Raw genomic sequence first — 17,404 nt, forward strand, 5'->3', positions numbered from 1 at the left:
ATAAAGGGGTTAATCCCATTAAGGTTTATGCAGCAGCAGCAGCCATAAACCAGCTCTTCTCTTGCTAAAAAGTCAGCAGGAAATCAATTCCATCCTTCACTTAGAGCCTCTCCTTGCGTTAAGCCAAGGCACAACACGGCAGACATGGTGATATCTACTAATCCTTGCATTAGTGGATATGTCATCGATGATAAAAGTCTCCTTACTTGCATGTTTTATGTGGATTAATTTTTAATTAAATTCTAATTAAAATGTAATTAAATTATTAGTAACTTGATGCCAAAAATTATTTCAGGAGAAGGTTAGCTTTCAGTCCAGTTAGAAGGATTAATGTGGTCTGTAGGACCAGAACCTTACCTACAGGCTTTACGGGCTTTAACTCAACATGTTCCTGGGGGGGCTGTCGGTAGGAGTATGTGTCAAGTCCGCCTATGAAATCAACTGAAAATACAACAGTTCCAGAAATGAACAAATGGAAATGAAAATATGTCAACTTAAAAAGAAATATGGACAAATTATGTTAAAAAAGATAGTAAGTGCATGCACAGGTTTGCCTACAAGAAATAAACCAAGTGGGTAACAATGCTGTGGAAACTGCTTACAGGAGGCTCTGTGCTCTGCCTCCCTTGAGGTTCATTTAGCCCTGTATCTGGCAAGACAGGCTGGCTGGTGACTGACCAGATACAAACTCTTGCCAGTGTGTGTACGAAAGAGGCATTCACAGATCTGCAGAATATGTAAACAGAAACCACGGTGGGGTAACGTAGCTGCTTCTCTCTAAGGCAATCTCAGCATATACTCTCATATAGTATTTCATAATTCAGAAGTGGTTTTGAAGAAATTTAGGCAGTGGAAACAGCTTAGCTCATGAGCCTAATTTCACCTAAATTCTTTCAGGAATATAATGCACCAAAAAACCCCAAAGGTGTATCCACTGAGTTACAAATAAAGTGGTGAGAACCGAATGTGAAAAAGCTGCATCTGCTTCATCTCTGGATGAGTTGTGGGGACAGGAAGCTGTTTCAGAATCATTCCACTTTCTCTCAAGATTTCTGTCAGAGATACCTGCTCTTGAGAAGATTTTAGTTCCTTTGTATAGGAATAATGATTTTGAAATAAGACATTTTAGTCTGAGTCTTGTGGCTTACTATTTTTGGTAAGATTTCAAGCAGCTTCAAGAAGCCGCATGTTGAAACTATCCTAGAAATCTTAAAAGCATGTTCATGGAGGAGGTTATTTTTCTGGTGATTTAGAAGGGCTTTTTGCAGACCTGTGCAGAGCTGAGAAATTCACGGCACATTAAGATTCTTTGGTCACATGGAAAGCAACTGCCTTAATTTGTTTATATATAGGCTTATATATAAAAGTCCTGAGCAGAATTTAGATCCTCATTGTGTTGATTGTCATATAAGCACCCAATAACAATCAACCCTTTCCTAGGCAATGTATGCACTAGGTAAACAAAGAAAGAAAGAGTACTTATCCGTGATGAGGGGATGGAGAAAAAAAGCTTAGAGATTGAAGGGCTGATGAAATACCCACTGAAATCTGTCCCTGTTGATTTCAGTTGCCTCTTGTCTTGAGTCCAAGACAGGGGTAACTTGGCTGAAAATGGAACTTGATGTACCGCAATCATACAGCACCTCCTTAGCCACAAGACTGTTTACATAAAACTGAGTGGGACATAATGCTGAGGAGCTAGCCCATCCCAAGTGCCAGCCCTAGCCTATCTGCGCCTCCTCTTTCTACTGTATTTCCTTTATGTTGCAGCTCTCCTTTAGAATGCTATCACTAAATAAAATAACATACATCAAAATTAACTTAAGCACTAACGGGATAGAACCCTTACAAAGAAGCGTATTTGCAGATAAAAATTGATCTATTTAAATTATGTCTAATGTAAGGCATAGATACTGATTAACTTTTTAGAAAAAATCATGTCCATAGGTATAATTTTTTTTTAATTTATTTATTTTAGTCTTCCCTGCTTTTTGAAGGGGTTTATTTTTTATTGTTTTTTACTGAGGACATGTGATAGAAGGATTTAGAAGGTATGTTTTTGAGCTAATTCACCACTTCAGAACCACACATCATTCCTCTCAGCAATCACAAACATCATCTGCTACTGTAAGCCGGGAGGGAGTTTAAAGTAACTAGTCCTTCTACCAGCAAATCTTTTGGAGAAAGAAATGAAGTCAATATATATTAATGATTGACAACATCATAGATGTATCTTTGTCTGATAAAGAATATATATTTAACAGCACCATCCAGCAACTTTTGAGATGAACTGCTAAAATCTGTTTAGCTGAGGCTTTCTCTTTGACAATCCAGGATGCGTTATATAGTATTAAAGTTGAATTTTGCATTAAAATTCATGTGAAGCTAATTCTCAAGGCAAAAAGCTGCTCTATCACACAAGACAATGGAATGTGCCATTTTTCATTATACACTCTATTTTATGGCTGATAGCTCTTTAATATGAAGATTGGTCATCAGTTATGAGAATTATAAGTTACTATTAGTTTTAAAAATTCAGTTTGTTTTTACCTGATATTTTCAGCACTTTTATCTAGTAGACTTTCAGGACTAAGACCACAAATAGCCCTTAGATACAGAAATTTGAATTTTTATTACTATCAAAGTTTCAGTTCGAACAGACATTCAACTTTGATAAAATACTTAAAAACTTTACATTGAGTGAACTTTTTCCATACATCCCTCTTTAATTGGCCCAAAGTAAACAACAGTGACGTCTGTATGTGTTTCCCAAGGGGAAAACAGTTTAAGGATGATATAAAATAATTGATTTTGTTAATTTCTGGCCTGGTTAATGGACTATAGATAATTTGTACTATAAATTCATGGGACTAAAATAATTAATTTCAGAAAGTTCATCTGCCTGGAAGAAAGTTCAACAACAAAAAATCTATACAGTTCTAGAATTCTATGCATTAAATTAAAACAAAAGCAAACCCAATCTTTCCCCTCCCCCCTCCAAACCAAAAAAACCCCACGAGTTGTTAGCAGTAGGGATATTCAGTCACTAAACAAGGAACACCCCGCGGAGTCCAGTCATTAACTACAGTCATGCAGAGAGAAACTTAAAATCCTAGGGAGAGGATTTTTTAGCACCCCCTGGATATCAGCAGGTTACAGCAGAAGCCAGTTATTTTATCTGCAGCTGGCTGCAAAACATGATCCATAGTCCCAGGGAATTGCTCTCTGCTTGTGTCACCTCAGTTTTGTGGTCATGCTGGATGCTTAATGGCCAGTGTGAAATGTTTCTTTAGAGTTCACTACCTGCTGGGCTTGGAAGTGCAAATCTGCGCTGGCTGTCCACTGTGGGTAGTCCATTAAAATGATGCTCATTCACTCACGGGCCATATCAGAGGGACAGTTGTCATAATCTGCCTGAGTGAGAAAAGTGCAATATGCTGCTGGCTGAGGAAAGCGTTATCTACCATCGCCAGCAATTTTGCTATTCTTGTCTTGACAGATGACAGGTAGGTTTGATTTACTATTATTAATCCAGTGCGTTTGCCCATATGCCAGTTAAAATTTGCTCTCCTTTGAAGTTAGCGCAGAAGTACTGGAGCTCTGAAAAAATGCTGTCTGTCTCCTTTCCCATCCTCTCATCTGGAATTCAGCTTCTCTGGCAATATCCCACTGACCTGCTGGCAGGCCCTGTGCAAACAGCTGCCAGAGCCTGTCAGCCCATTGGTATATCACTAATTTCTCCTTTTCAAAGTCGGCAAATTCTAACCGTGTCTGGAGGTGCAGGTATTAACAGAGTGGCCGTATGCGGATAGCACAATTCTTAGTAAATCCTGCAGCCTCTTGGCCTGGGATACTTTTAATGCCTCCCCTTTTTATAAGTGTAAGCAAGCCCCCAAACCGGTGGCTTGAATGGCTGTCACCTCCAGATGTCCCCTTTCAAGAGAGGGGCAGGCTAGCAGCTGACTGAATGTGTGTTTTTATGTACCATAGATTTTAAGTTCTAAATACTATTTTGCATTGAATTATTTTCCTTGTCCTGAGATTTCTTTGAATGGTAATATATTAATGCAGTCACAGACATTAAGAAAAGGTATATAACTGGGGAGAGTGTAACCAGGTTACATAAGTGACAGGTAGTAAGAAAAGAAGCCAAAGTCAACAAGAAAGAGGAAGCAAAAATGGAGGATTGATGGCAAGTCAGCGCTAGATGCATAAAGTCTACATTTCAGATTTTCCAGTGTTTGCACTTGTAGCTTATATAAACTTTCCAGATAAGCATGGTTAGGTTTTTTTTCAGGGTGTCTACTTTCCCAGCTGCCTTTCATTCTCAAGAGACTCACTGTTCTTACACCCACCACTGAACCAGTCAGGCTGATCCATTCTGGGTCCAATACTCTCTGTTTTGCCCTCTTCATAACAAGTCTGAGCACCTAAACCTTGAGTCATGGGGCTGAAGTATCACACCTTCCTTTGTAGGATCCCAGGAATAGCTTCTCATTTATGCAGAGGACTAAAGGAGGGAAAATGTGTGCAAGACAATTAAGAAAGAGAGAAGAGACATCAGTAATCATATGTGGCACTGTGATTGCCGCTGTGTCTCTGTAAAGTACTAGCAGACAGTAATCAGGTTAAAACTGGATAAAGTGGTAGAAAATTACTGAGACAATCTTTTGCATAAACTTTTATTACTGGAAGCTAAAAGAGGAATATTTCAGGGTTCCACAGTAATTATTAAGGTTTTTGCACCAGATTTTCTTCTTAGTCTTCACCTACCGAGACACAGCATCACTTATAAAACTGCCCAACATTGCAGCATGTAAGTACCACACTTCTCTTCAGTACTGTGCTGAAAAAAGCATCATCTTACAGGTTGTCTTAGAAAGGGCACTAGTATGGAAATCTTAACTGCAATCTTTACTACCAAAGTCTCTCCTCATTTTATTGGTGTTATGACATCTAAGATACCAATATCAGATACACAGGGATTTTTATTCTCCAAGGGTATGGCTGTGCAGTAAGACAAACGAGGTATGATGTTAGGAAGTGAAAATGGCTCAAACCTTCTCAACCCAGACCCCTCAGATGTTCCAAATATAGAATCATAGAATAGTTAGGGTTGGAAAGGACCTTGGAAAGGACCATCAAGTTCCAACCCTCCTGCCATGGGCAAGGGACACCTCACACTAAACCATGTCACCCAAGGCTCTGGCCAGGCAAAAGCACCTTTTCAAAATATAGTCTCTGCCATGCCTTTGAAAGCTATTTGCAGTCATACCATCCCACCATTGAAGTTAAATGACAGGCTGCCTGATTGTTTTTTTTTTTCTTAAAGTAAGCATTTCTCCATCACCCTTAATGACTTTTAAGTGAAAGTCCCTAGAAGAGTAAAGTCACCACACATAATATGGAAGTTGTATTTAAAAATAATTCAAACAAAGAAAGCTTTTTTTTTCTGGCTGGTATTTAAAGGTGCTACTGCTAGTTCCAGAATAAGATTTCAAATACAGTGAAGAGTAGCCCCCTTTCTGCATATGACCAAAGTAAATTGCAAACAATTCCAATTACAGCCTCCTACATCACTTTTATACAGTCAGAAGATTAGAAAGGTGAAAAATCTTAGCTCAGTGGTTTTCACTAATTACTGATTTTTCCCTCTGTGGCAACCTTTCCTACCTAACCCCTTTTGGTGCAGAATGCTCTGGGATTCCCTTTTTTCTTACCATTAAAGTTACTACACTGCTTATGTACAAATTCAGGTTACAAAGGAAATATAATCCATGCAAAAAAAGGTATTAAATGTGAAGAAACTACAGTTATCAATTACATGCATACAATCCCAAGAGACAAACAATGCCACTGAGTTTTCATAATATAGATTCATATTATAGATTTTCATAATATAGATTCATATTATAGATTACCTGGTCGATCCACTAAAATGGCAGCTCAAGTAGTCAAGAATGAAGACTGTTGTACAGAAGGCTTGTTACAGCTTCAGTCACACCTCCAAACACATGATCTTCATGATAAATGTGTCCAAGTTGGCTTCAGAAGAGACAGAACTCTGAATCTGCTTTTCAAAGTTATGCTTTGATCTTTTCTGGTATTCTGATTCTGGGATACATGTTATGTATTAGCGTGCCTTTATATTTCTGCTGAGTTTGATGCCATAAACTACAGAGTTCTTTTAAAAATGCTTTGTGCAGATTTTAGGACCGAATGAAATTGATCTATTTAACTTACAGTTCACTGCTAAGCTGCAAGTTCGGTGTATAGTTGCTTCAAGTTGTTTTTTTTTTCCATCAGTTGAGTTTCATGGAACTCCATTTCTGGCTGAGTGCTCTTTGTATCCATACCAATTTTTTTTTCCTTCAGTTATTTGTCAATATGATCCAGTAATTTATTTTTGTGACAACACTTATGCTACAAGTCACAGAGGCCTTAGTATGTGAAATTACGTTCCACTTACATAATGTAGACCCTGTTCAACTCCTTTGGATAATTAAAGATAAACTTCCTAAAGCAAAGTATTTACTAGATCAAACACATGACATGTAGCCATGTGTTTGATCAAACACTTGTAATGTTTGGAGGAAAGGATTTCTCTGCATAGAATAAAGTTCACAGTATCCATTCACAACAGAATTTTAGATTTATTTTAAATAGTACGTTATATGACTGGAGGGATTCTTCTTATCGTTGAGTGATTCTGGATTTCTGTTCCCATCTTCCTAGGGATGGAAGACTATTCCTGAACTTTGCTGCTGTGATCCTCTGTGACATGATATTTGCTTCATGTGTTTCTATCTTTACTTGTTTTATGAAGAGTGAACAGGATTGAGCCAAGGATGCTCAGGAGAGCGTGTCTGTGTCCATGGTGCAGAACAGGACACAGCCAGCAAGGCAATAAGATGCCAACCTGCTCCTCAAGTAGAGGCTGCAATGGGGAGCAGCAGACCAGGCAGGTCTTAGAGATGCTGGAGAAAAGGCACTGCTAATGACTCAGGAGGCCAAGCACACTCTGCTGCAATTCAAGAAGCCAGAAACTTCACTAAGGCTCAAATGGGAAGCATGGCTCTCCAATCACATGGACACAGACAACAATGGAGGAAATGCCATAAACTTCTCATTTCTATTCTTTATAATCCAGTAACGTTGAGCTTTCTATTGAAGAAATGTGCTAGTGTATTATCGAATTGATGCTGCCTTTTTTGAGCTCTGTGTTGGGGTTTTCTTCGGGAATTTTCTACAAAGGGGCATGTGCACATCCACTTCAAAGATCTGGAAACTAAAGCTCTGTCACATTCAGCCCATGTTGCAGTTTTTCTTGTCTTTCCTTTATAGCCTTATTTTCAAATCTTTGCTTTAAAACCTACTTAACACCTCTGCCCGTTATCATCTTTTGCTGTCAGTCAGGAGAGCCTGCTTCTTCCATAGCCCTTCCTTCCTTTATCAGTAGCTGACTTGGCTTGGATCCAGGTACAGAAATGTTTGCCTTGGCAGACCTGACACCTTGAACTTGATACTCATGCTAAAACATGTACTTCCAGTAGCCTGAGAGGTCAGGTATCAGCTTTTCCAGAAGAATACTGATCTGGTGATATGTTCCACTTTGTGATATCAAAGACATTAAGACTACGTAACATTGTTTTCCATTTCAGATGAGGCCATTTCCATTTGTCCATCCTCCTTCCCATTTATCATCCTGCCCCCACATCCATCAGTGACATCCTGTGTAGAAATCCTGCTTCACCACATGACATTTGCTCCTCAGTGTGGGGCACTGTATGCCTTCTCTCCTCTGCAACTACACTGTGCTCACAGATACACCCTGCCTCGCAGTGGCCTTCTTCAGTGCTTGTGGAAGCAGACCCCAAGGCTTTCTACCACTCATCTTACAGGGTTTCACCTTCTTTAAACTCCAAAATACCTTTTTTCCTCTGCTAACCAGACAGTGTTGCCTCCAGCACTGCTGGAGCCTTCCTCTCCACATCACAACAGAAAATCCCACATTCTTCTTCCTAGCAAGGAAGTCCGTGGTCCCACTAGGCTTCTCTGAATTCAAGTCTACAGATCAGAAACAGAAACGGATAAACTCCTTCTGTGATCAACGGATTCTCAGTCTTATCTTTTGAATCTTTCATCTCTGTGGACGAGCACAAGCTAGCAAGCTCTTCTTTTTGTTCTTGTCTTTAGTTTTTTAAGATGGGGAAGCCAGCAAAATAACCCTTCTGCTGACCAGTGTCACTCCAGTCATCTTTGGCCCCAGTAAATGCAATATCAAGTCATAGAATCACAGAATCATAGAATAGTTAAGGTTGGAAAGGACCTTAAGATCCTCTAGTTCCAACCCCCCTGCCATGGGCAGGGACACCTCACACTAAAGAATGCCACCCAAGGCTGTGTCCAGCCTGGCCTTGAACACTGCCAGGGATGGAGCATTCACAACGTCCTTGGGCAACTGTTGTGGTTTAAACCCAGTCAGGTAACTTGTTCACTCACTCCCAGTGAGTGGTGCCGGGCTGACAACAATCGAGCCACCCCCCCTCCCGGGGCTCTCCCCTTCCCCACTCCCTGAGGAACGGGGAGGAGGATCGAAAGAGTGCAACACCTGCGGGTTGAGACAAGAACAGTCCAGCAACCAATGTACAACACAAATCACCACCGCTACTATCAACTACAACAATGATAAGGGAAAATAACAAGGGAAGAGAATACGATACCACCGGCCAAGAAACGAGTCCCACCCGGAAGCCCGTGTCCTTCCGGGTAACTCCCAGTTACCCCCCACCCCGGCCATGACGTGCTGTGGTATGGAATACCTCCCTGGCTAGCCTGGTTCAGGTGTCCTGTCTCTGCTTCCTCACGGCTTCCCCTCCTCCCTGGCAGAGCATGAGCCTCACAAAGTCCTTGGTCAGGGTAAACATCACTTAGCAACAACCAAAAACATCGGTATCACCAACACTGTTCTCAGACTGGAAGTCAAAACACAGCACTGCACCAGCTAACACGAAGGAAAAACATGACTGCTACTGCTGAACCCAGGACAGCAACCCATTCCAGTGCCTCACCACCCTTACAGTAAAGAACTTCTTCCTTATATCCAACCTAAACTTCCCCTGTTTAACCTGTTACCCCTTGTCCTATCACTACAGTCCCTAATGAAGAGTCCCTCCCCAGCATCCCTATAGCCCCCCTTCAGATACTGGAAGGCTGCTATGAGGTCGCCATGCAGGCTTCTCTTCTCCAGGCTGAACAGCCCCAACTTCCTCAGCCTATCTTCATATGGGAGGTGCTCCAGTCCCCTGATCATCCTCATGACCCTTCTCTGAACTTGTTCCAACAGTTCCATGTCCTTTTTATGTTGAGAACTCCAGAACTGCACACAATACTCCAGGTAAGGTCTCATGAAAGCAGAATAGAGGGGCAGAATCACCTCCTTCGAGCTGCTGGTCACGCTCTTTTTGATGCAGCACACTGAAGCAGGCTCATGCTCATTTTCTCATCAATCAACACCCCCAAGTCCTTCTCCACAGGGCTGCTCTGGATCTCTTCTCTGCCCTTCTATAGTAAGTCCCTCTATAGTACCCTCCATCTGCTCCAGAATATCTGATTATCCACTATTTCAGAGCCATTGTGGATATTTCTGCTAAGTCTTCTACTTAATCACAGCTAAGTGCATCAATGAATACCTGTTTGTCTCTGAGGATGTTTCTCTGCAGATGGGGAAACCTACTGCACCTCATATTGTTATTGCTTTTTTGCTGCTCTATCTTCACCTTCAAGTCATCTTGCTGATTTCTTAACATTTCTTTCGGCACTACTTTCTCTGTCACCAACTCAAATCGTCTCCTCAAAACCCCAAAATATAATATGATTATGTTCTCACCTTTGAGAATAGAGCTAAGAATGTAAAGCATTATAAAATTCGAGCTTACAGTGGCCAGTGGTCTTCTTATAGATGATGGAGTGAAAAGAAATATCATGCCTGTCAGAAAACATGATAGCTAGGAAAATGGTTTTCTCATTGTTAGAAAGTTGGTATCATTTCATATTTGAGAAAGATGAATGTGCAAAAGAGGAACAGTCTGTAACAGGATTAATACTCACTTTGAAGCCACCAGTGAATCAATCTACTAATGATAAAGAAAGATAATGCAATAGTGACCTCATCCATAAAAATTCCTCTCCCTGAAGAAAGATGAAATAAAAATTACACTTTTATGAAAACCTTGTAACTCTTGAATTTCAGTCCTCCAAAATAACACACTGTCATGATTAAGGAGGAAAAGAAAATGAGTAGCAATTGATGCCAAGGAATAAGAGTCATCATAAAAATGGTGAGACTCACACAGTATTACTTGGTTTTTCTGCATCTAACCTGTAATATTTAGAAAAGCACAGATGTACTGATATTAAATTTCAGCTAACAAAACCAACTGTATATTTACTAATTCAAGGCAAAAGAATGTCAAATGAAGTACATACTGAGTCCAGCTTTGACCCAGACCACAGAGCACTGGTAAGAGAAAGACTTGTTATGGTCTAGAGCTAATAAAGCACATCAGGAACACAGACAATACATATGATATAGCCTTTCTGAAAAATAGGTTTTCTAGGAGCAGGTAATACATTCTATTTGGCTTCAAAACCGTGTCAGCTATATCACCCAATTTAGTAAGATAACACCTCCTGTTACAAATCTCGATTCTCTTATATCCTAAAATCAGTAGGGCTATTGAAATAGTGCAATTAGAAAATCTGAAAAGTACAACATATAGACAACAAGTCCAGGTTTACAAATCAGAGGAATTTAGAAAAGTTACTTGAAGAAGGGTTGAAGGTGTGATGACAACAGAGACACTGTAAAGAGAACTACATATAGATTAAAATCCTCCTTAAATTAGTTTTAATATTTTAATATCTTCTTTCTCTAATTTTTTGACTGCGGTTCTTCTAAGAAATCCTTGGGATACTTTATTTGCAAGGATCTTTCTCTTGCTTTGATTTTATCTGTAATCAACATTATTATTCCTTTCTTTTCTAAACAAAACTGATGACTTTTCTTGCTGGAACATGCTAGTTGCCTTTAGATTTATGAGATTTAGAGCTGAGATTTTCAAACAGAGATTTTCAGACAAAGCTCTTAGACATGATGTGCTAATTGGGAAATTATCACACAAGTAACAATAACTATGAAATGGATATTACTTAAGCTGAGGCCCATAAATTAGAATTACCCATCTGCATGCAAATTAAGATGCAGTGGAGATGGCATTTACTTAGAAGAGTGGGAGTCCGGAAAGTTTCTTTTCAAGCTCCACAATAAAACCAGACAAGAAGCTGTTGCCATTTAGAAATGAAGAAGTAAGATGACTGGTACGGGAAGCGGAAAATTGATTTTTAAAGTGGTTTCATTTGAATAGAGAAGCTTGGTGAAAGGTAGGGAAAGGAATGGGCACCACTTAGGTCTGTATGTGATGTCAAGTGGAAAGCTCAGGAGAGGGATGCTGGATGCTGGAGTAAGACTGATTTAACAGTAGATGCAATTTAAGTGAAAAGGCTAAGGTGCTGGCAACTGAGGGTTGAGATGGCATCCATTTAAAAGTGGGTTTAATTTAAACAGGAAGTCCAAGGAGGTGGAAGGTGAAGACTAAAAAAAAAATCAATATTAAATTAGATAAGTAGAAACTTGAATCAAATCAGCTAGTTAAAAAAGGCATACTGAGTATTTGGGATTAGGGATGCAATACTTGTACCTCAGAAATGTTCAGGAACTCTCAATAAACAATATATCCCCTCTAAACAGAGTAAGAATTCAATTTTATTAAGGATATTATTTGTTACAGTAGTAAACTGAAAAATCTTGAATGAAGGTATGATCTGCAGTTTAAGGAAAATTATATGATTATAATTATATTCCTATTTGAAGTTGTCTTTTATGTATATACAGGTGTGTGTATATATATATATATATATAGGATATGTAATATAATATTAATAGAATCATAGAATCACAGAATCATAGACCAGTTTGGGTTAGAAGGGACCTTTAAAGGTTATCCAGTCCAACCCACCCTGCAATGAGCAAGGACATCTTCAACCAGACCAGGCTGCTCAGAGCCTGACCTTGAATGTTTCCAGGGACTGGGAATCTACTGCCTCTTTAGGCAACATGTGATAGTGTTTCACTCACCCTCACTGAACAAAAATTCTTTCTTATAGCTGAATATTCAGAATCAATGGTGAAATGCTTAACATGAATTATACTTACAAACCAGAAATTTATGAGGTAGTAGCAAACTAGCTTTTAAAAACTCCTTTTTAGTTATCAGTCTGGAAATCAGCTCAAAACTGAAAGGAGTCTCTATATACTTACGTTTGAAACAGCATGAGTATATATACAAATACATATCCATACATAAACATATACATCTACACACATATATACATATATATGTACGTAGTTATCCAAACAGGTAGAAATTGTCCAATAAATGATATAATACTGTTCAGACACCTTTCTCTGTTCAAGAACAGTGCTAGTACTTTCTGCAAACAACATCTTTTGCTTTCCATACAGATTATTTCTGAATGCTTAACCTATTCTCCTGAAGTCCCATTTAAACCATTACTTATATAGATGTACATATTTCTACAGTCAGAATCCAAAATCATGGATGGAAGGTAATGATTGCAGCTCTGCACCTTTTGGTATCTGAAAGCTCACACAGTTTGTTGGAATGAAAGAGATCTCTCCTAAACTCTCCCTCAACTTTGTGAAAACAAAAATGAGCAAGTGGATAACTCTGACTTGATCAAAATGATCAAGTATCATTTCGATATATGACGCAGAGCAGAGTAGGCATCATCTGCTGAGCTATGTGCAGTGCCAGGCAGCTGGTTCTGGCTACTCAGGTTTTTACCTACACAGGAACATTTCAAAGCTGTACCACGTACAGATGGCTACTGCACTCACCTACTAACATTCTGGAGAATATCTGATAATAATTCTTTGTGGTAAAGTGATTGAAGTGGCTCTTGCCCACTGAATTTCAGGGAAAAAAATTCTGTCTTGTGCTTTTGGGATGAATTGTGGGAAGACACTGGAGGAACTTATAATTTCAGTGATTTACCCTTTTTCTTAATGAAAAATAAATGAGCTGCTTGCTTGTGTGAAAATGGCATCTTGACTACTGTCTTTATGCTTATTGCCAGGAAAGTTAGTCTGAGTTTAAAGTCATAATTAAACTTGTGCAGGAAGAGGAAATTAAAGACAAACCTGCAGTAAGAAATGAATTTTCTGAAGATAGACTAAAATGTTTTATTCAAGTGGTACAGAAACTCGAGAGGAATTTTTTCAAGTTATCTGATTCACACCTTTAGTAAGCTAAGCTCTATTAATAAAAAAATGTAATTAGTTTACACATGTCATTTAGATGATGCCATTTTCTCATGTTTTGGCTGCGCCATATCTGGATAAACCTTACATGTTGCATTCCACATGAAATGTATGGTATTTTCAGGCAGGTAACTTCTTGCTGCTGTGAGAAATATTCCACAGCCAAGACTTCCCTTTTAGTATACTGTACACTATCTATTATTTAAAGACAATCTCTTAGCTTGAACAAAGCGTTCTGCAACAGTCCATGGAGCTTTCAACTGTAAATGAAGACTATTTTGTACATTTTGCTAGGGGAATGTAAAAGCAGAGGGTGATATGGGTATATATAGATATAGATGTATATTTGAGTTTCTTGTGTCTGATTATTCACCTATGTTTTTTGAGCAGAAAAAAAGAAGGAGGAATCTTGCCTCCACTGCAATTCTTTCACTACTGACTTACTTAGAATCTAGATTATTTTTCTAGTATTTAGTATTTATTTTTAAGTGCTTTATTTTAAACCACCTCAGAGCTTTTACCCTTGGTTGTGTGCATTGTATCTGTGCACATGTTTCCATAGGAACTAGAACAAATGCTTGCTTGGCAAATGCATGATGATAACTTAATGTAAAGGAAAACAAAGAACAATTGAAATAGTAAGTAGTGGTAATTTAAATAGTATAACATCCTTGCTATATTTCTTCCTTCATTAAATACTTTCGAATTTAGTGCAGGAGTGAGCATGCATTTTCAGTTAATTCACACATTAAGGTTAATGATAAATAGGAGGACACCAATGTAAGACTGTGCAATATTGATAGAATAACAGGTTTATCCTTTATATTTCCAGAGTATGTGTAAGAGTGGAGTCAGGTATATGAAGGATAGTAAGTAGGTGAACCAACAAACTCCAGCTGGACAAACCTCTAAAATCTACAGAATGTGTAACTTGACATTTGCATCCATCAAATGTTCAGTGGGATTGGCTTGGGCCACAGCTGAAATGAGGGAGCCCCCCGGATATTTCTGGTGCTACTGCTGATTGCACTTCAACCCCTCCTTCAGGTCATGGTGCGCATCTGCAAGGTGATGAGAACAGCTGCTAGCAAGGAGCAAATCACTCCGTTACAAGCCACCCTGAAATACGGGCAGCACCTCAGGGCAAGGAGCAGCAGGAACCACCCATCACCAGCCAGATGTCTTACGGTGTTAGCTGGCCTCCATGTTACACACCATGTCTGAGGACAGCTATGTTAGACTTTTCATCTCCGCAGGAGTCCACATTTGTTTATTTTTAGAAAACTGTTCAGTTGACTGAGTCTTCACCTGGAGCACTGTGTTCGGCTCTGGGACCCCCACAATAGGAAAGACATGAACCTGTTGGAGTGCATCCAGAAGAGGCCACAAAGATGATCAGAGGGCTGGAGCACTTCCATGAAGACAGGCTGAGAGAGCTCACATTATTCAGCCTGGAGAAGAGAAGGCTCCAGGGGGACCTCAGAGCAGCCTTCCAATGCCTAAAGGGGGGCTACAAGAAATCTGGAGAGGATTTTTGCCAAGGGCATGTAGTGATAAGGGGGAATGGCTTTAAGCTGAAAGAGGGGAGATTTAGATTAGCTGTTCGGAAGAAATTCTTCACTGTGTGGGTGGTGAGGCCCTGGCACAGGTTGCCCAGGGAAGTTGTGGCTGCCCCATCGCTGGCAGTGTTCAAGGCCAGGCTGGACGGGGCTTTGACCAACCTGGTCTAGTGGAAGCTACCCCTGCCCATGGCAGGGGACTTAGAACTAGATGAACTTTAAGGTTCCTTCCAATTCAAACCATTCTATGATTCTATGATCCCATTGTTTAATGAATGAACACTTACAGAACACATTCTTGTTATGGATCCATTGTTCTGTGCCTAGCAGTACATATATTCTATGCCTTCGAAAATAACTGATTCTGTTGTTTTACAAAAACTGGTATGTCAAAATTCTGGGCTTTTGGGTTGCTTGTCCAGATAAACAGAAAGATGCAAACTGCTTTTCAAGCCTTCCAAAAATACTGATAGTCATATCCATTTTACAGAAATGCCAGAGCCTGGAAAATGCTGTCAACCTGGCAGCTACAGTGCTGTTTCAGTGCCAGGCAGATAAACTTACAATTTTAAAAGTCTGTGTCAAGTGTATTCATCCCTTGGTCAGTAAAAACACATTTCATTTCAATATCTCAAGTCATTATGGCCTAGAGGTGAGAGCTGTGAGTGTTAAAGCCCAGGGATGATCTGTGCTGCTGGCTGTGGTGTGGCAAGTTTCATAAGTTCTCATTTTCAGTGAGGTAATTTAGGGTAGTCGTTGTCTGGGGATGTTTGATTCTTTTATTGCCCAACAGAAGTGTAATACAGTATCCTCCTTCTCGGTCATTTTTGATATTAATCATTTTATGACAAAAATTCTCTTTTCTAGAAAGTAAATACACTCAAGCATATGGACAATTGCAATGGATGCAAAGATAGTAGTAGTGGGTTCTCAAAAACTTCTTAGTTAAGCAAACTTGTATATTTACATATGAAAGTAACCACACATACAAACATACATAGGTCTGTTGCTAATTATTAGTTATTGCTAGTTCTTCATTCATTTTGCAAAAAAAATTGCATATTTATAAGATATTTACCATTTCTGGACCGACTACTATTTGTAACTACAAATGCTAAATTAAATGTGAGGAAAAAATTCTTTCTCTCTTGTTTGATTACTGCCAACAGATGCTCAATGGTGTGTATAAATGTAATGACATATGTTAGATAAAGCAATGTAGTAGTTTTCCAGTGGTGGTAATAATGTGTCTTGTGCGACTTAATATTTGTAAAATGATGGCCTATGGAGATTCCTATTCATACCACAGTATGGGGAAACTCTTCCTTTTTAAGAGCAGATTCATCTTCCCCTCTGTTTTGAACATACAGCTGAGTTCTAAATACATCTAGCATAAGGGAGAGAAAAATACATAATTTTTTGTTTATTAATTTTGTCCTGTGGTTTCATTTAGGGAATAAAGCTTTCCCTCATCGTGAATGGAAGCCCTTTCCTTTATTTTTGCTCATGCACAAAAGAGGTTTGAGATTCCTCGGACTGACCTTTTGGTGTTTCAGTCTTGTTTGTATAATAAATGTTGAAATCACAGTTGAGGTTTTCTGGCAAATATTCCCCTCTGATTTCACTGTTTTTTCTTTATGCAATTTGTATGCAACCCAGCTTGCACTCCACAAATTCACATACAGTACAGAATTATCACTTCTGGCACCTATGACATGTGTCAATGTCATATTTATGAAGTAGTATACAGCAGCAATAGTGCTATAAGCCATTTCTCAAAAAGCTGAGAAACTATTTAGAAATTTAATAATGATTTTAACAATGCATTTTGCCTAGGCTCCAGACCCTGCTTTATTAAAACCATTCAGGAACTCTGACAAGGTGGCAACAAGTTTCTGAGTTCATTTTTAGGAGAAAATGATTCACAAACAGGATAGTGACAGTCTTTAATGATTACAGATTTCACATATTCTGTTCCTTCAAAAGGGCTTATATAGATTGATAGATCTACAAAGAAAGAAATGAAAAAATGAAGAGAAGAGATATAAATAGACTTTTTCATTAGGATGAATGATGGCAGGTATTAACCCCACTACGGCAGTGTGCCTTCTACATGTCTTCTTTTTCATTCCTTTTGACCTGCTATCAGCTTCCTTCTAAGTAAAAGTTAACTACAGGCTGAAATGTAGGTAAGGTGAGCAATAGATAGAAATAAATGTTTCCTCAAGCATTATTACTGTTCAGGAAAGTGTCCATCAGCCAAAATGTCAGGCTCAAAATCCATTTAAGCACTGCACAGAGGCTAAACAGGCAGCTATTATTAATTTTTAAGTCTGCCTGATGGGTTTCAGACCAAGAACTGGGGTTAACTTGGTGCACTGAATATTGCAGAGTACTTTTAATTAGGGAGGCTTTGACTCTCAGATGGCGGAGGATTTATTCT

The 17,404-nt window shown here is 39.1% G+C and overlaps 1 protein-coding gene across 5 annotated transcripts in view; it reads right to left on the minus strand.

The window, feature by feature from the left end:
• NKAIN3 (sodium/potassium transporting ATPase interacting 3) overlaps positions 1–17,404 on the minus strand; it is a 355,864-nt gene that overhangs the window by 4,221 nt on the left and 334,239 nt on the right. For 2 of the 5 annotated variants that reach the window (XM_062633312.1, XM_062633315.1), the window contains exon 5: positions 6,942–8,067. The exons of 1 other annotated variant lie outside the window; for it this stretch is intronic. In XM_062633312.1, the coding sequence (XP_062489296.1) occupies positions 7,808–8,067 (260 nt within the window). In that variant the 3' untranslated portion in view covers positions 6,942–7,807. Of the gene's footprint in view, positions 1–357; positions 442–6,941; positions 8,068–17,404 lie in introns of those variants that run through there. 2 more of the 5 variants (XM_062633314.1, XM_062633311.1) reach the window with 2 other exon arrangements.

Source organism: Pezoporus occidentalis, unplaced genomic scaffold (assembly GCF_034315485.1).
Source record: "Pezoporus occidentalis ecotype Australia unplaced genomic scaffold, CSIRO_AGI_Poc_V1 ctg4, whole genome shotgun sequence".
In the NCBI taxonomy this organism is placed as follows: Eukaryota; Metazoa; Chordata; class Aves; order Psittaciformes; family Psittacidae; genus Pezoporus; species Pezoporus occidentalis.